This window comes from Lottia gigantea, assembly GCF_000327385.1.
Source record: "Lottia gigantea unplaced genomic scaffold LOTGIsca_18, whole genome shotgun sequence".
NCBI lineage: Eukaryota > Metazoa > Mollusca > Gastropoda > Lottiidae > Lottia > Lottia gigantea.
This window is the reverse complement of record NW_008708301.1, coordinates 1565275-1592703: the sequence shown is the minus strand read 5'-3', so window position 1 is coordinate 1592703 and position 27429 is coordinate 1565275. Positions and strand designations below refer to the sequence as shown.

The following is a 27429-nucleotide window of genomic DNA, read 5'->3' as shown; positions in this document are numbered from 1 at the left end:
ACTTTAGCTAACCCTTTGTCCTGATTTCACTTCAATTGTATTCTGTATTGCACAGATGGCATCTATAAAAAAAAAAGGTCTCATCGACATAAACATAAGCAGAAAAATACAGAAATACTAAGTAATGTATCACTTTAAATCTTGTATCAGATAGTTATTCTAGGGTCTTCGTGCACAATTTACAACTGTTGTTCGAAATCTTCACTTCTTTTCTTGAGTCCGTGATCACTGTGTGAATTAATCATTTCATTTTGCTGTCTATTAAAGCGTAAAAAGATGGTCGCTTTGTCGACATTTTATGTAAGCCGCCAATTTTCCCGCAATAACTCTATATCTGGCTTCTGATTGGTTTAAAAAAACCTTGACATTAGTTGGGTCTTCGTTTTATAGTATAGTGGGTCTTCGCTTTATAGTTGGGTCTTCGTTTTATAGTATTGTGGGTCTTCGTTTTATAGTATAGTGGGTCTTCGTTTTATAGTATAGTGGGTCTTCGTTTTATAGTATAGTGGGTCTTCGTTTTATAGTATAGTGGGTCTTCGTTTTATAGTTGGGTCTTCGTTTTATAGTTGGGTCTTCGTTTTATAGTATAGTGGGTCTTCGTTTTATAAAGGTCTTCCATCTTCGATCTTCGGATTATAGACACCCTTTGACAGTCAAGCTAATGTTGATAAAATGTGGTGGTCTATTTTCAGTTTGGCCAGTTCAAGATGTTCATGCTCATGATAATTACACTGAATTTTTGACCAGAAACTAAGCATTGGCCAAACTTTCATGTGACATATTGGAAAGTTTTCAACGAGATTTCTGGAAAAAGTTATGGAAGGTTAAATTTTAAGATTTAACATGGAAACAGATGGCAAATGAATTACCAGAGTGTGTCCATAAGTGAATTTAAAAAGTTCAATCGACGTAACTGATGCAAAATACATTTCATTTCAAACTTCACAATTATTGTTATATTATGATACTTAAAGCTTTCATGCTTTAATTATACTAAAATAAATTATTTGAAAAAAAAAATAATAAGTCCGCTAGTCCGTCCTTGGTCCGCCATATCTACTAGTAGTCGCCATACTATAGAAATTTGGCCGCCACCCACCCAAAATAAAAGCCAGAAAAGACATGCCCATCATTCAAATGATATCTAGACCTTGGACTGTCAACATCGATAATCACAACTCATAGTGAAACTAACTCAACTAGAAACTATAAAAACAAAAAAAATGAAGACTCAGGTAAGAAAATACAATCGCAAATTTCTTCTAAACTTTACACTAACTCAGAACATTATCTTATATCTCAACATGCATCTGTAGCTATCCACTTCTTACAAAAATAACATTATTATCTCCAGTGTTTTATCAATGACATCGAATGACAACTTGGAAAATGGTATGAAATGTGTCTACGTTTGTATTTCCCTACAAGATACCCATCTCAATTATACATAGAAAGAATAGTGTTCCCAATATTTTAGAATTATTGCTATAATTTTATTATTCAATCAAAGTGTATCCACTGTACGTGTACGTTTACAAAATGTGTGGTGGGACCTTTTGTAAGTCTATTGTCGCAATATATTATGAAAAGCAAATGGTAAAATTTCAAGAACAAGAATATGATTTATTAAAATATGCCCAGCAATCATCTATTATAATGTTTTTTCAATAATAATACTCATTTGTTTACAATCTTGAATTTAAATATTTAAATTTATGGTTTGTATAGATATCAAGTCAAGGTTGGCTAGATTAAAGGTTGGTTGGTTAGTTTCACTATGTGTAATGATAAGGGATGTTGACAGTTCGAGATCTGAATATCAACTGTTTGTGTGCCAGCCACTGAGAGTATTAAATATGGCTGACAGGTATTATATTTTTTAAATAATTAATTTTAGCCCAATTAAAGCATAATAGGCCATATTCCCAGAAAAACTTCCGGTTCTTGGTTTGGGTGTTAACTGGAAATAGAAACTGGAAAATACTGCACTGAATAAGTTTCTCAAGTTCTCTTCACTGAGGAGTGTCTGGCTGATATATAAAGTAAGAGTTTGCCCATACCTTCAACCATTTGTCGATGCAATTAACATGGTATACATGAGAACAAGACAATTTCCTAATACCATCTTCTAGTTGAAAGTTTTCGAAGCATATAGCACATTGTGTCTCCTCTATTTGCTTTAAATCTTTAATCGTTTCTTTCGGTAAAGTTTCAATTTCCGATTGTTGTAATCCTCTAATTTTCACTTCGCCCATTTGTTCTTCCAACTCCAGTAACTCCTGTAAAATAATGTCCATGAAGAAGATAAAATGTACCTAAGGTCCATAATTAAATAAACTTCATTGCAAGTATTTTGAGTCAGGTAATTCGTGCGAATAACAATGATTACGATATTCTACGTAATGCGATGATATATAATATATACTTTGCACAAAAAAAAATATCCTAAATATTATTGTTAACTTCTGCTAATGACCTTACATCGTATTCCAACCCATCAACATCAATATCGTCAGCTGGAAAATTGGAACCAAGCCTTCTGAATGATCTACGTCCATAGTTTGTCAGCAAATGGTGTTGTAAAATTGGAAGATGATAGTCCGGACGTCCCTAAAAAAGATAACCACCATAATTTATCGAAATAACAATAAATATTATAATAGTTTTATTGTGGTAATGGATAAATAAAAGTATAAGTACCACTGATAAATCAGTATTGTATTATCATGGTGTGGTCATGAGTAAATCTAAATAAAATTACTACTTGGTTTGGTCACGATTAAATTAAAATAGTATTACGGTGGACATGGGTAAATCAAAATAAAATTACTACTTGGTTTGGTCACGATTAAATTAAAATAGTATTACGGTGGACATGGGTAAATCAAAATAAAATTACTACTTGGTTTAGTCACGATTAAATCAAAATAGTATTACGGTGGACATGGGTAAATCAAAATAAAATTACTACTTGGTTTGGTCATGAGAAAATCAAAATAGCATTACTACCTGTTGTGGTCATGGGTAAATCGATATTACATTACGGTGGACATGAGTTAATCAAAATAGCATTACTACTTGTTGTGGTCATGGGTAAATCAAATTAGAATTACTACTTGGTTTGGTCATGAGTAAATCATAATAGCAACTACCTGTTGCGGTCAATGGTAAATCGTCGAAATAGCATTACCGTGGTCATAGTGACGGTCATATTTAAATTAAATTAGTATTGCTACCTGGTGGTCGTCATGCCTAAATCAAATTAATAAATTATGCTACCTGCATCTCCTGAGCCCCTATTCTTAAACGATCCACTTGAGGTCTCCTTCTAAACTGTTGTACTGCATCAGTCGCCGTTTGATCTGGCGTAGCTGGTCTCTACAAAAATGAACAGTGTTGATGCATATCTCAAAATACGTGATTGCATCAATCATAATGTATTAATAGCCACTGAGAAAGAATTTTTTTGAAATTGCTTTGAAGCTAGACTTGGTAGGGCCTACCTTAACAATTAGAATGTGACTTTTATAGCATATTCGTGTAACAAATTGGTAAGAGAAATTGAAGAATGGTTAAAATGACCACGAAAATTACTTACTGTAGCCACGAGAGTGTTAGAAATCTGCACTGGGGTTGGTCTCCCTATAATATAAACTTACATTATCTAGGCATATATTCCACTCGCCCCTATATTCATTCCTTGTTACATCAAACAATCTCAATCTGATTGGGCTTATGAAAAACGAACAAAGCCATGCAATGCACATTGAACGAAATTATGTCAAAAATGTCTTAATCTCCATGTAACTATCTGGGGATCGAAACGTTCACAGACTTCAGTCTACATACGAAGGTGTTGTAAACTGTAAACCACTAAATTCGTTCTGAAAGCTTAACTTCTATGGAGAGTTGAATTTCAATAAAGAGAGAGTCATAACAAACAAACAAACAAACAACAACAAAAACAAACAAAAATACAAAACAAATATACCTCGATATCTGGTTCCATTTAACAGTCCTATAAAATTCCTATGAAATCGTTCGGATTGTACATGATCTGGTGTGTGTTGAATTTGGTGGGAATTAGGACTTTCTGTTTCCCTTTGCATTTCCAAGGGCGATGAGTTGGACCAATATTGTGGTAAATCAACATTTTTCAGTCTTATGTTCTTAATATTTCCTAGATTAAATAATCCATTCTGAAAAACCCAATGCCTTGATTATGTATCAAATTTACAGTAAACAATTATGCAATTACGAAAAGTGTTAAAAGATACTTTTATTCCTTTAAACCCAGTTCTTGAAAAATACAGTAGTGTGGATTTTAGGATATTGTCAATTCAAGGCTCTTATAAATAGGCTTCAAGCGATGTTCTCTTTCCAATGTTATCGACTTCACCGCTCAACTTAAGGTTTTGCGTTCCTGGTTTAAAAAATTCAAGAATATACCGTCCCGATAAAAAGAACCATTTAGATTGAATAATATTTGTGTTTGTGATGTCATAATCTGGTCTGGTTTTTTCAAGTACAGCTGAATCACATAAAAAAAAATGAAGGGACATCTGAATGAGGCAAATAGAAACACGTAAATAGACAAGAAAACCTGTTAAATCTTTTTAACATTTCACGTACTGTTACTATCAGTAAAAGGACGTGCGAATAGCGTTTATTTGCAAGGACCGACAATCTAAACGACCACAGTGCGTTATTGCAGGGGTAACTGCGAAATTAATACTTACTTTGAAAAGGGATATAGATAGCTGAAATTGTAGGGTATGTGTTACTTAAGGTTACGTATTCCGAAACATCTTTCTCTATTTCAGCCTCGTATAGTCATTTTAATTAAGTATGGTCAGAAAAACTTGGCCCTATTTCTTCCACACCCCCGAAGGAGCGGTTTTGTTAAACACATTTACCTCGAATCCCTGCACCAAACCCCAATATATTCGGAAAGATGTACTTTTTTGAAGCTTAAACGTACCATCATTATCCCCCTATACCATTTTGTGTGACGTCTGCGATTCCATCGCATTTGTTTTTTTTTAACCAAACTTCTCTCACCGGCTTCCAAAGACTGTGTGTACATCCAAGGATCAAGGGTCACAGGGTCAGCATCAGGGTTTGGTTGACTCGAGGTAAATAAATATGTGTAAGAAAACACGCACCTTCGAATTTATAATTACCGAATTTTTTCTTCTACTGTTGTGCTTTTGCAGCTCTTTTGCGCTTTCCAAATCCGATTCTAATTGCATACGTTCGGCTAGTATCCGGTCCCGCTCTTCTAGATTGTTGATATCTTTGGCATTACATGTATCTTTATCCTCTTCTAATTGCATTTGTTTGGCTATTAATTTATCTACGTTGGGTTTGCTGTCAATGTTACTTTTCAATTTTATATCAAAATGGCTATCTCGTAGGTTTAGATCCTCATCCATATTTCTTTTCATACTGTCAGTACCATTGTCTGTTACAAAATTAAACTGTTCTCTTATCATACTGTCAAATTTTGTCAGGTCACAATGTGGATTTTCATTAGGGTATTGTATAGGTGAAGGTATCTGTACTTTTCTTTTTCCTATGAGAAATCTTTCATTCATAGATCCAGCTCCATTCATTTCACTCAAAGAACCTTGAGATTCTGGACTATATGGATCTAACTGTACAGAAATGCTATCAGACATTGTCAGTTGACCATTATTTACATAACGCTCCATGTCATCCGCAAGACATTCGTGAAATTCTGAACGTTCTCTGGGAATATCGGTTAACGCTGTATTTTCATCAAATTTGATGGGGTAATTATTTCTTCTGCCACCATTTCTCAGTGTATCACAAAATCTTGGAACTTGTGACGACCGTTCAGGTGGTATAACCTCGTGAAAGAGATCACAAGGCACATCGGTTTCTCCTGTCTGGTTTGAAACCTTCCTAATTTCTTCAAGTTGAAGTTGAAATATGAATTCATCGTCATCTAGTGCCTTTGCCATTTTTAACTCGATACTACTAGAAATCACCACTAGAATTACACGCTGCAAACTGAAAAAAGGATGAGTATTGAGTATGAATACTCAAAGCAAACCCTCTCCTCCCCGAAATCTTATATACCCTTACAGTTTCTTACATTCTGGAAGATATGAAGGTGACGAGAACCAATATAATGCTTTCAAAGTCCGCCTTGTTTCATTATATCTTATTATTCTCACACATAATACATACATACATATTATGTGTGTAATACTGAGGAAGTATTTACGTGACTGATTTCGTTAAGTAATGAGTAAAGTATAACGTATTCTTACCTTTTCTGTTCTTTATGATATTTCTGGAGAGAAATATTGTTTACTCCTAAACTTTGCTCCTGTATTCGGAGGGTTATCTAACTGGGTAGATAGTTTAATAAATTAGGACTACCAACACTTTCAATAGATGACAAATGATATAGAAAGGGTATTTCCCAGCTATTTATAACTCTATGATTATAGCTATTATGGACTTACTGGAACATTCTACGAATGTAGTCGGTTATTTTTAGACATTAACTTTTCTTTTCGTTTTTTCATGCATTGTTTTTAGTCTCGATGTGGATTTTGATTTCTAAAATTGTTATTCCTTTCGGATTTTGGGACAAATAAAAGAGATGATGGTTCGGAAAAATAAGTTTGAAAAAAGTATTTTCCTTAAAATTTAAACCGTCGTTATTTAACAGTTACGTCCCATTGATCATTGTATGGGAAATGGAAAGTTTAAAGATTATTCTGTTTCTGATTCAGGTAAGAGGGTGTAAGGTTTGGATGTACATTAAGTCGTTCTACTGTAGACATGGGTCTTGGTGTAGATTAGGTCGTTATACGGTTGATAAGGGTCTGGGTGTAGATTAAGTCGTTATACTGTAGACAGGAGAACAGGAAATGAGGTAAATAATATTTTGGCTGTTACATGTTAATTTTTCATTTATGAAGAGAGTAAGACTGTTTGAGAATCTGCCACCGGGAAGAAAAACTATTACATGGTTTAAACAAAAGTTAGTGGGTATCGGTTTGTTAAAAACCATACTTTGATATCTAATTTATTGGTTTCAGGAAAATTGGTATCTTTAAAAACGGTTGTATCTAAAAAGTTTATGCTATTTTCGCAGTTAATTTTACAGAAGGGTGGTAAGAGTTAAGATTGCTGAAATATTCCCCAAATTCTTCGACATAGTGGGTCCAAATGAGAAAAATTAAAAACGTCTAAAAAATCGCACGTAAAAAATTGGTTTCTTGGGGCAAGGAGAGGTGTATGGGTGTAGATTAAGCCGTTATGCTGTAGACAAGGGTGTAGATAAAGTAGTTATGTAGTAGACAAGGGTCTGGGTGTAGATCAAGTCGGTATACTGTAGACAAGGGTCTGGGTTGGGTTAAGTTGTTATACTGTGGACATGGGTCTAGATGTAGGTTAAGTCGTTATACTGTAGACAATGGTCTAGGTGTAGGTTAAGTCGTTATACTGTAGACAATGGTCTAGATGTAGGTTAAGTCGTTATACTGTAGACAATGGTCTAGGTGTAGGTTAAGTCGTTATACTGTAGACAAGGGTCTGGGTGTAGGTTAAGTCGTTATACTGTCCCACCTCTACACTACCAGAAGCCACTGATCCCTTTCAATACTCTTGAAAAGTAAATAATTTTATTCACATCTATTGAACATCAATTTTTATTACGAAAATAAAATCAATATAGATATCGTCAGCTATTTTTAATGAGGTACAGTTCTTAGTTTGGGCCCTGAGCTTGATGTTCACAAATCAAAGATTTAATGTCCGGTATCCACGGCTAGTTATGTCCAGATCCTCATTTTTGGACAAAATCTCAGTCACCCCAATAATAGTTTTTAAGCACAGGTAGCGAGTCTTTGGGTATTTCTCAACTACTTCAGGATAAAGTCACATTTGTTAAATATGGGTTTCCTTATGTTTTGGTGTCAAGTTAAGCAAACTACTTGATTAATTTGTGTTTCTAATGAATTATCGTGTATTCTTATCATCATTTTGTTTTTATGGCATATAATTAAGAGTTTTCACCATAAATGTCCATATGTACAGTCTAAATACACAAAAAGGCTTTTTGACCTTTCTATGACGAGGATAGTCTCTGGCGCCCAAACTATCGCTGTCTATTACGAGGATATAGTTGGGAGTGTTCAATGACATTTCTGGTAGGACGCTTTCAAATTCCGTCAAGGGAGATAACTACAATTAAGCATATTCGACCTTGTTTACAACCGTAAAAAATTGGCATTTTATATTTATCGATTTTTCGAGCAAAGAATTAAAATGATAACTGATTTATTTCAATGAATTTTTCCCATCACCAAAACAGAACTGGATTTACAACCATTCAGATTCAATAGACACTGTAGCCTCGGTCATTTACAAAGACATTAAGCAACCTGTCCAGGCCCTCTTTCGTCAAAGCTGTACGTAGACAAAGAGGGGCTGGATGACGGAGGCTAGGTTTTGGCCACCTTCACAATGATCAAGGTATAAAATGAAATGAAATGAATGGTGTTTTACGTCCTACTTTTCTGCACAAGATATAAAATGAAAATGTAATACCCTGACCATTATGAAGATGGGTTTAGTTTTTCATTTCCACCTCGAATGACACATTATGGCTGTTATACTCTTTTCATAGAATATTTTTTTACAGTTTCATAATGTGGGTCTATTATTAGTATTCAAAGTATTACACAATAAGGTAGATTACAATGACAATTGCGATTGACACTTTAGAACAATTATCACAGAATGCTTTAGCAGTTTAGTTGTTTTTAATAGTATCACCTTTTACGTTCTTTTTACAGACCGGACATTCTGCTTTGACCTGAAAATGTAAATACAAATCAGTTTAATAACGATTTGAATGTATTACTAGAACTTAACAGTCCTGATATAGACTTACTTTTCTATCAATCAACCAAGTAGGTCTACTATTACGATACGAACCGCGAAACCAGTCCCGAAATCCAAAGCAAAATTTTCGCGAAACATTGGTAGCAGCTAACGAACATGAAGAAATATATCAAACCTAAGTGAGTATTTCATAATGAAAAGTGGTATCACGTAAATAGGAGAGTAGGCATATATTGCCTTGCGAGTAGTACCTGTACACTAATATACCCCATTTTACCATATCCCGACATACCAATTTTTTTGCCAAATTGACCATGCTGTCACATATACCGCATTTTGCCAAATTCACCATACTGTCACACATACCCTATATTCCATCAATTCACATCCCAAAAAGACCTATATACCCTACATTTTTATCATCAAATTAACTCTTTTAAAAAAGGAAAAAAGGATGACTCTAATACTAAAACACGAAGGGGAAAGATATTGAACAGATTATACAGGAGATGGTTTCATCTCAGCACTAACTTCTCTAATTCCAAAAGTAGCTAGCAATGTTTCAAACAACAAATCACTTATTTCATCCGAAGCATAGGCTATCGGATCTGTCGCAAAAGCAGGAGTGAGTATAAGCGACGCAGTAAAAAAAATCTAACGAGTTGAAAGAATTATAACTAATAAAAGAACTACGAACCAGGAGATTAGAAGAAAAGAAAGGAAAAGGCTTGAAAATTATAGGATAGAAATGATAGTCGCACACACTCCAAAAACTTATTTTGGTTCAGATATACAAAAGTCATTGGGATCTCTTCCTGGTTTTCATTGGGCAAAATATCCTGGAGAAAAACATCTTCCAGGCACTAGGTTAAACGAAAAACGATAAATTTATATTCAAATTTTAAACCTTAAAATGGGAGATAAAAATTACATACTAGATCCAATCTTTATATCACACGATCCGATTCGTTACTCATTTAACAAGAAAAATAGGATTATATTATCATCTCACCGACTGTTGGTTCTAAATCCCAGTTGAATGATGGTGGTAGAATTACCTTTGAAATGGTTACTTCTTTCTGATGCTTATTTCAGATGTGATTTCAAAATCAAAGACGAAACTCCCATTGAGAATCGAGTTCCTCAAACTAATACAACGTTAGAAAACAATTTATTTCCAATTTAGCGAGATGGTTTTGGAAGCTACTTCAAATCCTATAGAAACCATTAAACACCCTGGGGAATTTGATACAATGTTGAAAACAGTTTTGTATCCTAAAGACTTCGATTCATTTTCAGACTGGATCCCCGATGTTGGAGATGGAAGTGTTTTAAAAGACTCGGTAAGGAATATTTCTAATGATGCAGATGAAGCTAGAATGAGACTTATTGCTCGAAACACAACAGAAAGAGTAGGACGGGCAGCTAATCATGGATTCGAAAAACGAGTACTTCAGTACAACAATACCGTTGATAATAATAGATGGGGTAAATAACAAATCTCCAGCTATATATACCTGTCATAACACCATCAGTCGAAACGAGAATATTCAACATGTTGACTAAAGATATTGAAATAGCTTTTCTTCGTCGTAAAACAGTAGGTAGCATGACCTTAACTGGAGAATCCACTACTTGGCCAATCACCAATGCTATTAAACCAGCAAGATATTTAATGGTTGGTTTCAAGAACTTACAAGACTCTCAGACAAATAACAATAATGTCTTCAGAGTGGCAATGAACCAAAATCAAGATCCTATAATCCATAAAGTTCAAGTAAGATTAAACAACGATAATTATCCTAACCAACCTTTAACAATTAATCCATCCACAAAGGATTATAATGAATTGTATAGAAACTATAAACATATGTGTGACTTATTTGGAAATCCACCTCAGTTTGAATATGCACTTCATGTAACCGGGTACTGTTTATCATTGGAAGAAGCAAAACATTTGATTGAATTTGCAGATAGAAGAATGATAAGAATTGAGTAAAATAAAGACCCTTAAAAAATGAAGCCAGAAAGTTTTTGTTACAGAATGTTTAGTTAAGAAAATAATAAAAGCCATTGAAACAGCTTCGCCAACTGTAATAACTTTCAATGGTCAAAAAATCAACATAACTAAAAAAACTTATTGATAAATATAAATATTGTAAAGTCAGAGATGAAATAGATTTACAAAGAATTGGCTCAAACACAAAGGAAGGTGGATTTTTACCTCTCCTACCTTTGATACTTGCTGGTATTACCGCAGCTGATGCAGCAACTGGTGGGATATCTGCCGCAGACAAAGCTGCCAACGCAAAGAAAGCAGCTGGTGCTAAAACCGCCGAAGAACGCAGACATAATTTAGCAACGGAAAAGGAAGCACGAGGTTCAGGAGTAGCAGATATATTAGGCACAGTAAAAGAATTTGGAAATCGATTTAGTCAAGAAACCAAGAAAACTGTTAAAGAGGGATTAAGTAATTTAATAGATAAGATTGACACTGGAGAAATGAAAGTCAAATATAAGGGTAATGGAATATTTAAAAAAAATATATATACACTGGAGAAGGAATATTTCTTTCAAAGTATAGAGGAGAAGGAGTGATTTTTGGAACAAAAATATAGAATAAAAAATGGGAAAGAAATTTAAATATTCAGAAATATTTCCTAATAACACAATGCTTATGTGTATATGCGGTAGTTCAGGTTCTGGTAAAACTCATCTTACTTTTAACATGTTGACAAAACTAAACTTGTTAGATTTCGATTCTCTATATATCTAAACAACAAAACCAGAGCAATCATATTATCAATTCCTCAAAGCTTTAGAATATTTACCAAAGCAAGAAGTTCAAGACATATTTAAATATTATGAAGATAATGAAGAGATAGAAATAAAAGATATCTTAGATACATATATAAAAGAAAAGAATCCATCTTTAAATCCAACGGGTATAAAAGTTAATGATTTAGATTTGTCTAAAATTGATAGTGAGCGAAAGAACTTAATAGTGTTTGACGACTGTGTAGCACAAAGAAATCAAGCTGTTCAAAGGAAGACATCACAACTGTCACTGCATATACTAATCCCAATCCATTTACAGGATGGATTCTATTAGAACAAATGCAAATTGTTTTTTATTATTTGAATTAAACGACAAAGATTTAACTCAAATCATTCAGTCGATTAATCACGGAAGGGACAGAGATACATTCAAAAAGGTTTGTAAAGCTCAACGGAGAAACCCAGATGATCATGGATATATATTTGTTAATGCGGGTGAAAGAGTTATGACCGACATATGTTATGTCAAATTTTATTTTCTTAAAAATGGAGTAATGTTTTAAAAAGAAATAGACAATATATCAAAGCTAAGATTAAAATAAAGACACCCACCCCTCATAGAGAGCACCCCAATCCAAAACCGACTGAATATATTGGTATAATCTTAAGGTCACATAACGATTTAAAACATTATTTTTCAAACCCTGACCCAGGTTTTAAAAACAAGTATTAAACCAATCGTTGATGAAAGGGGGTTAATGTTTAATGGTTTTAGAATAATATTTACTGGAAATTCATCACAATTCAAAATCGATACAAAAGACTTTATATTTACATTAACAGAAGGATTAATAGATTTAATGAATGGTGGGGATGTTGGTATTGCCGATTTAGTAGCATATTCAAAATTTGTACAAGCAATAAGAAAGTCAGGACCCGAAACAAATAGATCGAAAGAAGTTATATATATAAAAAAAAAGTTATTGATTTTAATGATGAATATGAAGTTGACGAAGCAGACGAACGAGGAACTACTTAATAGATTACAAATAATATTAGCGGCAAAGAAGGAAACTAATCGGTCAGACAGACAATATAATGAAGTAAATTGTAATTAAAAAGACTCTCAGAGAAAAGTATTATAGATAAAAATGATTATAAAAATATACTAAAAAATATCCAATAAAAATGGCAAAAAAGAACAATAATTTGAATCTGAACAAAATAAAATTGATATTAAGAAATAAGAGTCAAGTTGATTTCAATGTAGAAAATTCATTAAATACTTTACTAGGCTTTGATACAAAAAATATATATATAACGAATCAACATTAGCACCACACAAAGCTAATATCGAGAATGATATTGATGTACCTGCAATTTGATAAACGGTGGATATTTCAATAAATACAAACGTCAAATTATTTACAGCATTCCAACATTCACTGTACCGATTAGATATAGAATTATAGAGAAACCATTTCAAACAACATATTTACCACTTAATTCCTTTATGATTAAAGATATAAATCTGGAAATCAATGATGGTAAAAATAGGTTTATAGATTTTGGTAATGAGGAGATTGTAATACAGTTACATTTAAAGCAGGTAAAACAGTAAAAAAAATTACTCTAACGGATCATCATCATTAGATACATTTGTAAAATAATCAAAATCACCAAATTCATAATCATCATCCAAACACATCTCATCTTTGTGGTTGTAAGGCCACATGATTCCTTCATCATCTGGTTCTTTTCTCTTCACCAAATTCAAATAACTTCTAAAAACTTTAGTTGGTTTTTCATCAGGAATAATTATTCCCTCAGTCAAACACTTTTTCCATCTTTTGTTAAACTTATTCTTTACGTCTTGCCCATTGGCTAATTGGAGATAAATTTCCACGCTAATCTTATAGTTAGAGTATCCCTTAAACTTTTCTTTCAAAACACCATCAGAAGTCAAAATGATATTATATTTAACTGTTGATGCTAAATCAGTATCAGTATAGTATATCTTATAGCTTATAAAATCCATCAATGACGTGAATAAATGAGTGTGTGTTAATCGTGTAGAATCCTTTGGAGGAATAAATTCTTTTTCTTCGTCATTAATCTCAACAATGTATTGAGTATCATTTAGTTTGTTATACTTCTTGACGTAATTAAGGCGGAAGGTTTCTTCATTCCATAAATGCAATGAGATATTTCTATCCCTCTGAATAGATTTGCCGTATAACCTAATTACCTAACAACTTCATGCAGTTACTAGCAACCACATCGCCTTCCTTTTTGTATTTATTCCTTAAATCCTTCAAAATTAAAATGTAATCTCTATATGTTGGAGTCTTAAAATTTTCTTCATAGACTACTCCATCTAATATCCTGAGTATTTTACCACCGGCTTTAACTACTTCTTGAATGTCAACCGATATTAAAACGTCTGAACAGTGCCAGTTTCCTTCTTACTTACTCTGTTCGTAAAAGTTATTTTATCTTTAGCTGTTATTGGTTGAAAGAACATGTTAGTAGGATATTTAAACCAAACCTTTAAAATAGCTGTTCTAGGTCTAAATTTCTTTTGATTGAATAATCTATTCTTATTCTTCCTCAGGGAGAAATGCTCTAGCACTTTCAGCTTTTGGATATTCACCTTCCGTCATAGCAGAAGCATACAGCCCATTAGCGTCAAATGCCATCAATCTAGAACAGTCCAGCTCTTTGAGTTTAGCGTGAACTTCTGTTTTATCTTTTTTACTTATTTTGTATTCTTTGAATAAATCTATTATTCCTTCTGTGTCACTTTCTAAATACTCCTTTAATATGGCGCAAATCTCATTCATTTTGTCCGTTTCAAATGATTTCCTGTTAGCAGAAACGCTTCCCCCTTTAATTGACTGTCTGATGAAATATCTTTTAAAAGGATGAGTGGTGAATAAACCTTTTCAATGTTTACTTTTTCAGTGCGTTCTGGAACCTTTATGGTAGTTTCATACTATTTTTTTTCAACCATCTCTGTGTCGTAATGATAAAAATAATACCAACCGTTTAAAGATAGCGCCGGTGCTATTAGATTATTTAAAACGTTTTGGAAGAAAATTTCTTTCATTTCTTGATTGTACTTTCGACAAGACAAGAGTATCTCTTTTAGCATATGGCTCCCATTTAGGTCTTAATTCCTTCCATTTGTCCTTGGTGATGTTTGCAATATCGAAGTCAGTTATTTTTCTTAGATTTGTGGGAAGATTGGATGAGTTACCCATGCCTCCAAACTAGTGCTTTGATGTTGAAATGAACAAGTGAGACATATGTTTTTTTTATCAGATATTTTTATCTCTCCTTTCTCTCTTTTCCACCTTTTCTGCAATCTTTCTTCTGTATATGGATTAGATAAAGGAAGAGATAGAATTTTATTATCTGTTACTAGTGGACATTGTGTTAGTTTTTTGACACTTTGTGCAATCCAGTTGTCAAAACCACTACCGTTATGGGAAATTAAGATTAGTCTTTTTCTATCTACTTTAACTAAACGACGCAACATCTGATCGAAACAATCTGTTCCTATAAATATTTCTACTATACTAGTCATGAGTAAAACCTTTCTGGAATGGGATCTGTTAGCTTGAAATCTGGGAATACTCTTTTAGTTAGTTCTAGTTTTTTCCTTAGTCTTTCCAAATTGACTAAAGTGCAGCAATAAGGAATTGCTTTATTGGCCCCTTTTCACAATATGTTTCACAATCCCAAGCGAATAAACACCCATCATGGGGTTGTGAAATCACGTTTAGTTTTAATTGAGTAATACATGATACTGCATCATCATCTCTGAAGGTTCTCCATACATTTTCATTATAGTTTTCATCTATTTCTTTAATTCCTAAACTTTTCTTTTTCCTTCTTATCAAACAAAAATGTTCTTTATGTAAGTAAAACACCCAATCTAATTCTTTTGTTACATTTCTTGGTTGAAAATGACTGTTTTTAGTCTTAAGTCTTTATTCATGAAATGATTTACGCACTGTATAAAACAATAGTCATCGCTTGGTATGTAACAATTTTCCCCTTTGTATTCGTTTATCTTTTTAAGTAGATTTCCACCTCTGCTTGTTTTAGATCTTTTTACTATTCTAAAATTATTTTTACGCAAAATAATCTCTCCTGAAATGTCGGGTTTATACCCCCCCCCCCCCCCCCCCTTCATATATTCGTCCATTCATTTCAATTTGACCTATAACTGATTAATTTTGAATAAAACATATTTGAGGTTGATATTTTAATTTCATTCTCCTCGTTTTTAAACACCTCCCCCACATTATCAACTACATATTTGTCAAATTTGCGCGTAAATAGTGAGGGTATTGCATTGAACATTGATGAAAAAAGTCATTTGGATTGTTCGCCATTTAAATTTCCAATTTTATCCATTCTTTATTAAGTTTTATTTTTAACTATCTATCTTGTCTTTATATTTACCGATGACATTTCTACGTGAAACTTGTCTAAAATTTCATTAAATTCTTGTAATTCTTCAATAGTTATGTTTTTATCTTCTCTTGATCTTTCGAAATATATAAATAATTTATTTAGGTATCCATTTAAGATTTCTGTTTTCTTTTTATAATAAGATTTTTGTTTTGATGTAAAGCCTATTGTGATTAATCCACATGATGATGTTTGTATTGCCGTGAAGGCTGCTAATACAGTAGGTACGATTACTGGAAGCATTAAACCGCCAGAGAATGGTGCTTGTCGTTTTAAACACTGAATCTATTCTGCTCCATGTTTTTCTGCATTTATTGTATTTTTCTAGTTTTACTTTTACTCATTTTGTTTTTCTATCATGTAGTTTTGTCTGCTTTCCATTTTAAGGTAATTAAATTAAATGAATTTCTGATAAAGCAAAAGTTGGAGAAATTTTTGTCATCAACATTCATTCTTTTTCCGAAATCAGGTTGAAAAATAATAACTTTTACAGTTACTAATGATATTTGTTCTTTCGAATCATTAATCTTGTTTCGATGAACTGAAAATTTTGGTTTTTCAATATTGATTTGTATCATACATCTACAAGCATATATATCACATTCAATTATTGATGAAAATATTACAAAATCTTGTTGACTTTTATGAATATCAATTGAGGTAAATATATTATTATTAACAAAATATAGTTTTACATATTCAAAGTCTGTTGCTCGTTAAAACTCATAACTCTTTTCTTGTTCTTTTTGTGGTTCTGGATTTTTAACAATACTTGCTGATGGTGGACTTTCCGATTCCAATATCATATCAAATTGTCTCAATCCAAATTCCTTATCATCTTCTTTATCTGGTATGAATAACATTCTAAACCTATCTATATATTTTCCACTCGTTTTAATTTCATATAAGTGATTTTTCTTGGTGTTTTCGTTGTTAATTTCTAATTCTTTAGTTTCTACATTTTCTGTACCATTGATACTGAAGAAATTTACGAGCGTTAAATTGATCAGCTATACAGTTTTGTCTGAAGAATATTGAATCAACTTTTACCTGCATAGGAAAAATAATTTCAATTAGAATTTTTCCTCGGAAAACAAAATGTGATTCACGTTTTTATTCACCATCAAACATGCCTTTGGGGGGATAACCAAAATCTGTAACAGAAAATACTCTTATATTTGCTGTTAATCCATATTTTTTATATTTATATATTTTTGATTTATCAATAATAGTAGTAAAGAGGCATCTTTATCACTCAAATTTCCAAATGGAAGATTGAAATAATATGATTTATTTTCTTCCATGAGATTCTTTTCTAATGCGGCTATATTTTTTTCCTGTTTTAAAACTTCGTTATTAATAGTGGTTATCTGTTGTTGAATATCACTATCATCAACATTTTTGTATTTGTTGTTGAATATAGGTTTTAATTTTACTATCATAAATATTTTGTTTGTTGTTGAATATAGGTTTTAATTTCGATATTGTCAATGTTCTGTATTTGTTGTTTATTATTTGTTAGTTCTTTTTGTAATTCACTGTTTAGTTTAGTTTCCAGATCATTTAATTCCTGTTGAAATATATCTTCATTTTCACCTGGAATGTTATCGATTAATATTTGAATATCTAATTTTTGTTTTGCAATCTTATCATCTAATTATGATATTAATGAAATTAAATTTTGTAACTGAGTTTTATTTAACTTATTAAACCTGCTACCTCTGTCTGTAGTTTAGTATCATTAATCAAATTTTTTTTTATTTAGTTGACGTTTGAAGAATCTTTTCACATTACTTCTAAATAGTTTTTATTTACTTCAGTTGAATTTATTTGATCCAGTAAATATTTCTTGTGAACAGCGTCATTATCATTTTCTGGAGATTTTAAATCAGTTATTTTGAAATTGTTCATATCTAAATCACCTTGAAGAGTGTTTCCAATTTGATCCACAAATAGGGTTTTGCTTTATTTATCCATGCTGTAGTGTTAGGTTTTTTAGTATCTAAAGGTAAAGAACCTAATCCAAATTTTTTCGCCATTTTTATTAAACTAAATTTATTATAATTTCTTCAAACTGTTTTTTTCCTAACTTAACTGATATAAAACCCAAAGTGAAAGTTGTCCACAAAACATTTGTCACGGTGATTGAATTTGAAAGGTAGAACATTTGATTGGTTTATTAGTTAATTTCAATATCTTTTCAGTGGGTTCTAATCCAAGAAAATCAAAAAAATATAAGTTATTTGAAGCGTCTTTGTATAAAGCAGAGTGGTGAACTCCGTTTTGATCTGAAGTATGTATATTTGTTATTGCATATAATTTACCTTTCTTATATTTGAGAGCATTTATTTTATCTCTCATACAATAATAAAACGGTGATATATTTAACTCATTTGCCCATCTCATAAGTCATAAGATTTTTTTACTGCGTCGCTTATACTAACTCCTGCTTTTGCGATAGAACCGATAGCCTTGGATTAGAGAAGTTTGTGCTGAGATAAATACAACTCCTGTATAATCTGTTCTATATCTATCCCCTTCGTGTTTTAGTATTAGAGTCACCCTTTTTTTAAATGAGTTAATTTGATGATAAAAATGTAGGGTATATAGGTCATTTTGGGGTGTGAATTGATGAATGTATGTGTGACAGCATGGTCAATTTTGCACAAAAAAAATTGGTAAGTCGGGATATGTTAAAATGGGGTATAGTAGTGTACAGGTACTACTCTTGCGCCACACCCGTCTGCTCAACATACGCAACATAGGAACGCACCAACAAAAGAAATAGCGAATTTAAAAAGTTCAAGGGACGTAACTGATGCAAAATACATTTCATTTCAAACTTCAATAGTCAAGGGAGGGAATTGATCACAATAATTGTTATATTATGATGCTTAATACAGTAGGCCCTATTTCCAGAAAAACTTCCAGTTCTTGGTTTGGGTGTTAACTGGAAATAGAAAGTGGAAAATACAGCACAGAGTCAGTTTCTCAAGTTCTCTTCACTGAGGAGTGTCTGGCTGATATATAATGTAAGTGTTTGCCCATACCTTCAACCATTTGTCGATGCAATTAACATGGTATACATGAGAACAAGACAATTTCCTAAAACCATCTTCTAGTTGAAAGTTTTCGAAGCATATAACACATTGTGTCTCCTCTATTTGCTTTAAATCTTTAATCGTTTCCTTCGGTAAAGTTTCAATTTCCGATTGTTGTAATCCTCTAATTTTCACTTCGCCCAACTCCAGTAACTCCTGTAAAATAATGTCCATGAAGAAGATAAAATGTACCCAAGGTCCAATAAAATAAATTTCATTGCAAGTATTTTGAGTCATCAGGTGATTCGTGCGAAGAACAATGATTACGATATTTTCTACGTAATGCGATATACATACGTATATGATTTATACTTTGCCCATTAAATATGGTGCTGTAAAATTGGAAGATGATAGTCCGGACGTCCCTGAAAAGGATAGCCACCATTTAATTCGAAATAACAAAAATATTCACTTTATAATATGCGTGTAACAAATTTGTAAGAGAATTTGCAGAATGGTTAAAATGACCACGAAAATTACTTACTGTAGCCACGAGAGTGTTAGAAATCTGCACTGAGGTTGGTCTCCCTATAATATAAACTTACATTATCTAGGCATATATTCCACTCGCCCCTATATTCATTCCTTGTTACATCAATCTCCATCTGATTGGGCTTATGAAAAACGAACAAAGCCATGCAATGCACATTGAACGAAATTATGTCAAAAGTGTCTTAATCTCCATGTAACTATCTGGGGATCGAAACGTTCACAGACTTCAGTCTACACACTAAACTGTAAACCACTAAATTCGTTTTGAAAGCTTAAATTCTATGGAGAGTTGAATTTCAATACAGAGAGAGTTATAACAAACAAACAATCAAAAACAAAAACAAACAAAAAAACAAAACAAAAATACCTCGATAACTGGTTCCATTTAATAGTCCTATAAAATTCCTATGAAATTGTTCGGAGTGTACTTGATATGGTGTGTGTTGAATTTGGTGGGAATTAGGACGTTCTGCTTCCCTTTGCATTCCAAAGGGCGGGGAGTTGGACCAACCTTGTGGTAAGTCATGTCTTATGTTCTCAATATTTCCTAGATTAAATAATCCATTTTGTCTCTGAAAAACCCAATGCCTTGATTATGTATCAAATTTACAGCAAAAAATTATACAATTACGAAAAGTGTTAAAAGATATTATTAATCCTTTACATCTAGTTCTTGAAAAATACAGTAGTGTGGATTTTAGGATATTGTCAATTCAAGGCTCTTATAAATAGGCTTCAAGCGATGTTCTCTTTCCAATGTTATCGACTTCACCGCTCAACTTAAGGTTTTGCGTCTATATAAATATATTGCGGTCTGAAAACATCATGTATGAAAATTGAGCACTTCCCTTGAAAGAAAATGGAGGCCTGTTGAAAATGTCAGAAAAGTAAAGTAGGCCTTTATCTTTTGATTTATAGGCAATCTTGTCACATCTTGTCACAAGGCTCCGACAAAACAGTAAGTGGCTGTTCCCTCCACACAAATTCTTAAAATAATATTTAAGTCATTTTTTTTATTTTAAAGATTTGCCTAGTCCAATACTATTAGATCGAATCAAACCTGATAAAGGCAACACGAATCCAAAATGAAAAATTTGTGTCATTTGTGAATAGAAAGTGTAGTGAGCCAGGGCAAAGAATAAAGGTTCCTATTACATTTAGCCTATTAGCTTAAAAATACTGAGCACTATAAAACCAACAAGAAATTGTACAAGTAGAGTGTCTTATTCTTTATTTTCTTGTGGTTGTGTCAATGTCCTAATGTCAATAATGATTTTCAAATGCCTAAAATATCTATTTATTGCCTTTCTGTGTTCAAGGCAGGGAAATTAGAAAAGAAGGCGGCTATTGTTATTCTGCATAATATACTTAAGTCTCTCCTTACCTATCTCAAGGAAGTAAGTCATATGACTTAAGAATGTTTGTGGTCTCAGATTTTACTCAGCTTGAGAAAATTCTGAGATTGAGTAAAAAACCTCTTGAGAATAATCTTAGGCTGAGTAAAGAAATGTTCTCAGTAAATTTTTGTGGCCTCGGATTTTATTCAAGATGAATAATTTGAATAAATGTCTTGATTGGAGGAAATAAATTGTACTTAAGAAATTTCTGTGGCCTCGGGGCCAGGGGTTAATTTTTACTCTAAAAAGGGATAAAGAAATTGTAGGGTATGTGTAACTTAAGGTTACGTATTCCGAAAAAGTCTTTTTTTCAGCCTCTATATTATTTAGCTATTTAGACAGTAAGTAGGTCAGAAAAACTTGACCCTATTTCGTGGGGATTTCTTTCGCACCTCCGAAGTAGTGGGTTTGTTAAACATATTTATTTCCCCCTAATCCCTGCACTAAACCCAAATATATTCAGAAAGATGTAACTTGTGCCGTTTAAACATGCCATCATTATCCCCCAAATAAACAGGGCCTAATTTTTCTGACTGCAGCCGACAAGTTCCCAGATGTTCGGATCATTTTTCAACATCTATCGTATGTATTTTGACAGCAAATGTTTATCTATCCATTGTGGCGAGTTTCAACGTGAATGAAAGTAAGCGCTCCATGTTATTTTCTTTTTAAATTTTACTTGTGAGTTGAGATTTTGTCTGCGACTGCATTTTCGAATTTACCATGGGAATGTGGAATTCCCATGTATTTTATTAACACTGGTCCACTGGATCAAGTGTCGTATGAGATAAATGATATTTCACAGACTGAAATAATAAACGGTTAGGCCTAAAGGCCTATATGACCTAAATTTAAATTTCCAGCGAAAATATGCGAACGATAACATTCGCTATGTGTGCCCCTTGGTGACAATGCTTCTGTGGGTGGAGATGGGTCGCAAAATGAACCATAAAATGGTTGAATAGTGTGCCGCAGGCGGAACATTTCGGGACTTAAATGTTCTCTGATGCCAAATTGTGCCTATTATACGTCCATTACAGACACTCTACTCAAACAAGCTTATCCATTTGTGGCATGATATCCTGTGTATTGCATCAGAAATAAGTAAAATTTGTAATTACCGAATTGTGCTTGTCCAATTCTTTTGCGCTTTCCAAATCCGATTCTAATTGCATACGTTCGGCTAGTATCCGGTCCTGCTCTTCTAGATTGTTGATATCTTTATCAAGTTCTTTAGCAATATCTTTATCCGTTTCTAATTGCACTTGTTCGGCTATAAGTCTATCTAAGCTGGGTTTGCTGTAATCGTTACTGTTCAATCTTGTATAAAAATTATTTCTTCCGCCACCATTTCTCTTTGTATCACAAAATCTTGGAACATGTGACGACTTTCCAGTTGGTAGACACACTTGGAAGAGATCAGAAGGCACACCGGCTTTTCTTGTCTGGTTTGAAACCTTCTTATTTTCTTCAAGTTGAAGTTGAAATACGAGTTCATTATCATCTAGTGCCTTTGCCATTTGTAACTACTTGAAATTACTGGATGTTATTCCACTCTGCAAACTGAAGAAGATAGCTTACCAGGCAAGGTAACATACGCCCACTACCAGCTGTCAGAAATGATAGCAAATTCAAACATGAACAAGGTCTCATTGACGTATACACAATGGCAATAGCTCTGTAACCGTTCATCGGATTAATACCAATTTCGAACATCAATATATACATGCATACCAAGTTTCATTCATTTCATTACAAGTTAAATTTGACGCGTCAAGGGCAATTTATTCGATTATTGCCATTTACAAACTGGACCGAGATCTCATCAATTTATACATGTACACCAATTTTCATCAAGATCGAATAAAAACTGTAGTCTTTATCGTGCATACAAGTCAAAATTTGACGCGTTTTTACTAAGTCAGGGCAAAACCGTTCATCCTATTGTTACCAATTTCACACTTGACTGAGATCTCATCAATATATACATGCACACCAAGTTCCATTAAGATCGGTAAAAACTGTAGCACTTATCGTGCATACAAGAAATGTAGACGGACGGACGGACAAAAAAAAAACTGACAATAGTCAAATTCAGCCTTTACCACAACGGCAATTAACTCATCGAAGAATTGTCAAATTCGAACTTGATCGAGGTCTTATCAATCCCAATGCTAACACGAAGTGTCATCAAATTCCATTGGAAATTGTAGCTTCTATTGTGTCCCAAAATAGGGCGAACAATACAATAAATATCTATCTATCTACCTATGTATACTGAGGAAGTATTTACGTGGCTGATTTCGTTAAGTAATGAGTAAAGTATAACGTATTCTTACCTTTTCTGTTCTTTATGATATTTCTGGAGAGAAATATTGTTTACTCCTAAACTTTGATCCTGTATTCGGAGGGTTATCTAATTGGGTAGATAGTTTAATAAATTAGGACTACCAACACTTTCAATAGATGACAAATGATATAGAAAGGGTATTCCCAGCTATTTATAACTCTATGATTATAGCTATTATGGACTAACTAGAACATTCCATGAAAGTAGTCGGTTAATTTTAGACATCCCTTTTTGTTTCCGCAAAGTACCAGTTTGTTATCGAAATGTCAATTCTTTTTCTTTTTTTTCTCTAAATTTACACACCTTCCTGAGCTTAGACTGCAGTAGTTGCAGCAATCAATCAACTTTCCCAGACCTTCTGTAGTGGCAACGTGCTGCATGAATATAAATTGGAACATTTTTGCAAAACCGGAAATAGCACAGTTCAACTTAATCAGATCACTAAAGTAAAGAATATGGTAAGTCAAACTTTTGACTTGACTTCCGGTTCAAACGGGAAATTGACTTTTACTTCCGGTGTAATTCATATAGAGCAACGATACTAATATCGATCGGTAGACAACTTTATTACAAAAAACGAAGAAAAACATCCGGACCCGAAGAAATATTTTGGCCGCTATATTGATAAACCAACTTTTGTAAAACTCAAAATGGGGCCTCAGGGTAAAATTGAATGTGCGTATGTTTGATGTATATGTAAATTTCGGTCGATTGCGCAAAAAACTATAGAAGCCATATCTCTTGACCTAGACCTTTGATGACCTTGACCATTTTAAGGTCATTGATATTTTCATATTTCGGCTTCTACTTCCGGACTGTCCAAAAACAGCCAAATTCGCAACTTTGAACTGCTCTACCCCGTGACCTAATTAACTTAAAGGTTTAATTTTTGTGGATTCTGAATGTGCTTCTCATGCTCTTCTCGCTGATATATAACAATAGTTTTTAATGCAAAATTTGAACGTTTCTTTTTAAGAATATTCTCGTTTCTTTGAGATGCTTGTATGTATATCTTTTGACCCGTATGATTGTTGAAATTTGGAACACATCTAGACATTTTAAATATGAATAAACCTATAAACAAAAAAGAAGTTGGGGTGGGCGTAGCACATCCGGGTTAAATTACTAACTTATTACATTTTGGGGCAGGCGTATAGGATACATTTGTCCTAATAGGAACTTTGCACACAATTACGTCGTCCATTTGTCCGATTTATGTTAAAAGCTCAGTTTTTGCAGCTTTATAGTTCAAAAAAAGGAACGGGTTTTAGAATTTTCATATTTTCAATTTTTGACATTGACCTTTGTTGACCTTAACTTTTGTAGGATCAAAGGTCATTGACCTTAGTTATCTATTTCTATTCCATATTGGATGTCCGACGTCCACTTCCAGTTTTGTAGCCGTATGCACTTTGAAAATTTGATGGCTAATATCTCGTGACCTTGACCTTTGTTGACCTTCCGTTTAACAATATAGGGTTTCTGACGTCTACTTCCGGTTCCACAACCTTTCAAAAAACATTTTTTTGTTTTTTTACAATATTCTCCCCTCTTTGAGCTTGGTGAATGTATATATAAAGACCTATATGATGTAGAATCTTGAAATTTGGAACACAACTAGGCCAATTAAATATAAATTTAACTATGACAAAATAGTTGAGGTAGGCGTGGCACATCCGGGTTAAATTATGTATTTTTATATATTTTGAAAAGGCACACAAGTCGTTTAAATAACATTTGTTCAAAAAAGGACCTTTGCACACAATTTCCGTATCTCTTTGGCCAGTTTGTGTTAAAAGCTCAGTTGTTTCAGCTTGTAGTTCAAAAAAAGGCACAGGGCTTAGTAGACCTTTGTAGGATCGAGGGTCATTGACCTTGGCTAACTATTTGTACTTTATGACCCCGAGCTTTCATGTAAACAAGTCTCACTGTAGGTTAAGACAAAGAGTTTGGGTGTAGATTTAGACGTTATACTGTGTAAACAAGAGTAGGTTAAGTCGTTATACAGTAGACAAGGTTCTGGGGGTAGGTTAAGTCGTTATACTGTAGACAAGAGTAGGTTAAGTCGTTATACTGTAGACAGGGTTCTGGGTGTAGGTTAAGGAATTTAAGGTTGTTACATTGCGGTTGTAGACAAGATTCTAGGTGTGAATTAAAAAATATACTCGTTTTATCAAGATCGGATAAAATCGTTAGTTTATATCATGTCAACAAATAAAATGTCCAACGTCAAGGGCAACAACAACTCAAAAACAGTTCATGCAATTATCTAAAGACCAGATAAAACTTGCAGTCTATTTTGTGCCTAAAATGTGGAAGAGCGGTTGGACAAAGGCGATTTCCATGAGGGAGTATGGAAATGAAGTCGAGTATTTCAATCAATTTCAAATGTCTACGCTCCGTCGAATTTTTCGCTGATTTGGATAGCCCTTGCTTTCAAATATTCCGACAAATGGTTTGTTTCTAATTAAGAATACAAAAAAACTGGAAAAGTAAACTAAGGTCACCATGATTTATACAAATCACAAAATACGAAACAAACAAATATACCGAAAAACAAGAAAAGAAATAAATTAGACCGAGCTTCTGTCTCTTCACCGCCTTCTTCATCAGAATCTGAATTTGATTGTTTTAATTTCAATTCTTTTAGGAACTGAACTAATAATTCAAGATCTAATATTCGTTTTTGTAATTTTTGTCTTCGTTTTTGTTGAGCATATCTCTGTTTTCTTTGAGCTTCTGGATCCAAATCGGAATATCCAGCAAGTCTTTCACAAGTTTCACATAATATATCTATAGATTCCGTGATACCACTTGCTTTCGATAATTGCCTTTTTTCTTCTTGTTCACGTTCGCGTCGAATTCGTTGTGATTGTTCGAATTTTTCTTGTTCTTGTTCTTGTTTAAGTTCTTCAAGTAACGCCAATATTTCCTCCACGTCCATAACACGATTCAGATGACGACGTCTCTGTTGTTGACGTCCTCGTTGCTTTTTGTGGTGAACGTTTCCATTTTGTAAATTAAACGGAAACTCTTTTCCAAGACCAGTCGCCATATTTTTGATGTAGAAGCCGTCTCACTGAAAGTATACAATAAAACTGGGTGATACGGTGAAACGAAGTTAAGTAGGCTAATTAAATAACGTCATGGGCAACATTTATCAACGTAATCAACGACAACGTTTTGACCTATTACCTTTCTGACGTTTGAAAACAACATGTTTTAATGTTACCGACGAGACGGTGTCAAAATGGAGGTCAACAATGACGAGACGTTTAACAATACCTAGTCAAATTAACTGTCACATTCACGTGAAAAGTCAATATATAGTATTTGCTGACTGTACAGAAACCACAGAATGCTGTTACGTGAAATTACGTGAAGTTGCTTCAGGTGCAAGAACTTATTCCACATAGAATTTAAAGTTACTTTCAATTCGATATGGTTATCCAATATCAAATACCAATGGCTTCTGATCAATACGGAAGAAGTAATGTTTCTTCCTGAGGCGTTATAAAATCACCATACATACCCTACAACACATTTGATTAAATTACAATGAAGTTCTAGGAAGAAACTGAAAGGTAAACAACATTCTTACAGTTGGATGTAAGATATATATTTAAATATATTTATCGTACGAATCATAGTAACACTTAAACTTAACCTACTTTATTCACCGAAAAATACATTTTTATCACTTAAACCTATGATAAGAGATCGGGGTTCGTGGTCAATCCGTACCAGACCAAATTGATAATAGTTGAATGATGTCGTCCAGGTAGCAAGATAATTAATTTCCAATTCCATTGTTATTCTTAAAAGAATACTACATCTTCTTAGAACGAGCAAATACATAAATTAATTCTCAAACGTTGGCAAAAAATACCATCGACTTAACATGGTGTCATAACTATACAACAGAATCTCTCTTAAGTAA

At 33.2% G+C, this 27429-nt stretch overlaps 6 protein-coding genes across 6 annotated transcripts; 1 reads left to right on the top strand and 5 right to left on the bottom strand.

Moving 5' to 3' along the window:
- Positions 1–2033: 2033 nt before the first annotated feature.
- LOTGIDRAFT_79555 (hypothetical protein) lies at positions 2034–2225 on the bottom strand (the record flags this gene model as incomplete). The annotated part of the gene is made up of 1 exon (XM_009052082.1): positions 2034–2225. A coding segment is annotated over one exon (192 nt), but the record flags the coding sequence as incomplete, so codon positions are not given.
- Positions 2226–10444: 8219 nt separating this feature from the next.
- Positions 10445–11487, top strand: LOTGIDRAFT_158801 (hypothetical protein; the record flags this gene model as incomplete). Its single annotated transcript, XM_009052234.1, has 2 exons — positions 10445–10815; positions 11058–11487. 2 exons carry the CDS (start codon positions 10445–10447, stop codon positions 11485–11487), a joined length of 801 nt encoding a protein of 266 aa, XP_009050482.1.
- A 1807-nt stretch (positions 11488–13294) lies between these two features.
- On the bottom strand, positions 13295–14510 carry LOTGIDRAFT_158800 (hypothetical protein; the record flags this gene model as incomplete). Its single annotated transcript, XM_009052233.1, has 3 exons — positions 13295–13885; positions 14141–14169; positions 14321–14510. The coding sequence occupies 3 exons, from the start codon at positions 14508–14510 to the stop codon at positions 13295–13297; spliced, it is 810 nt and encodes a 269-aa protein (XP_009050481.1).
- Positions 14511–19172: 4662 nt separating this feature from the next.
- LOTGIDRAFT_79556 (hypothetical protein) lies at positions 19173–19364 on the bottom strand (the record flags this gene model as incomplete). Its single annotated transcript, XM_009052083.1, has 1 exon — positions 19173–19364. A coding segment is annotated over one exon (192 nt), but the record flags the coding sequence as incomplete, so codon positions are not given.
- Positions 19365–22233: 2869 nt separating this feature from the next.
- On the bottom strand, positions 22234–22659 carry LOTGIDRAFT_158799 (hypothetical protein; the record flags this gene model as incomplete). Its single annotated transcript, XM_009052232.1, has 1 exon — positions 22234–22659. The coding sequence occupies one exon, from the start codon at positions 22657–22659 to the stop codon at positions 22234–22236; it is 426 nt and encodes a 141-aa protein (XP_009050480.1).
- Positions 22660–25992: 3333 nt separating this feature from the next.
- On the bottom strand, positions 25993–26544 carry LOTGIDRAFT_158798 (hypothetical protein; the record flags this gene model as incomplete). The annotated part of the gene is made up of 1 exon (XM_009052231.1): positions 25993–26544. The coding sequence occupies one exon, from the start codon at positions 26542–26544 to the stop codon at positions 25993–25995; it is 552 nt and encodes a 183-aa protein (XP_009050479.1).
- Positions 26545–27429: the final 885 nt, after the last annotated feature.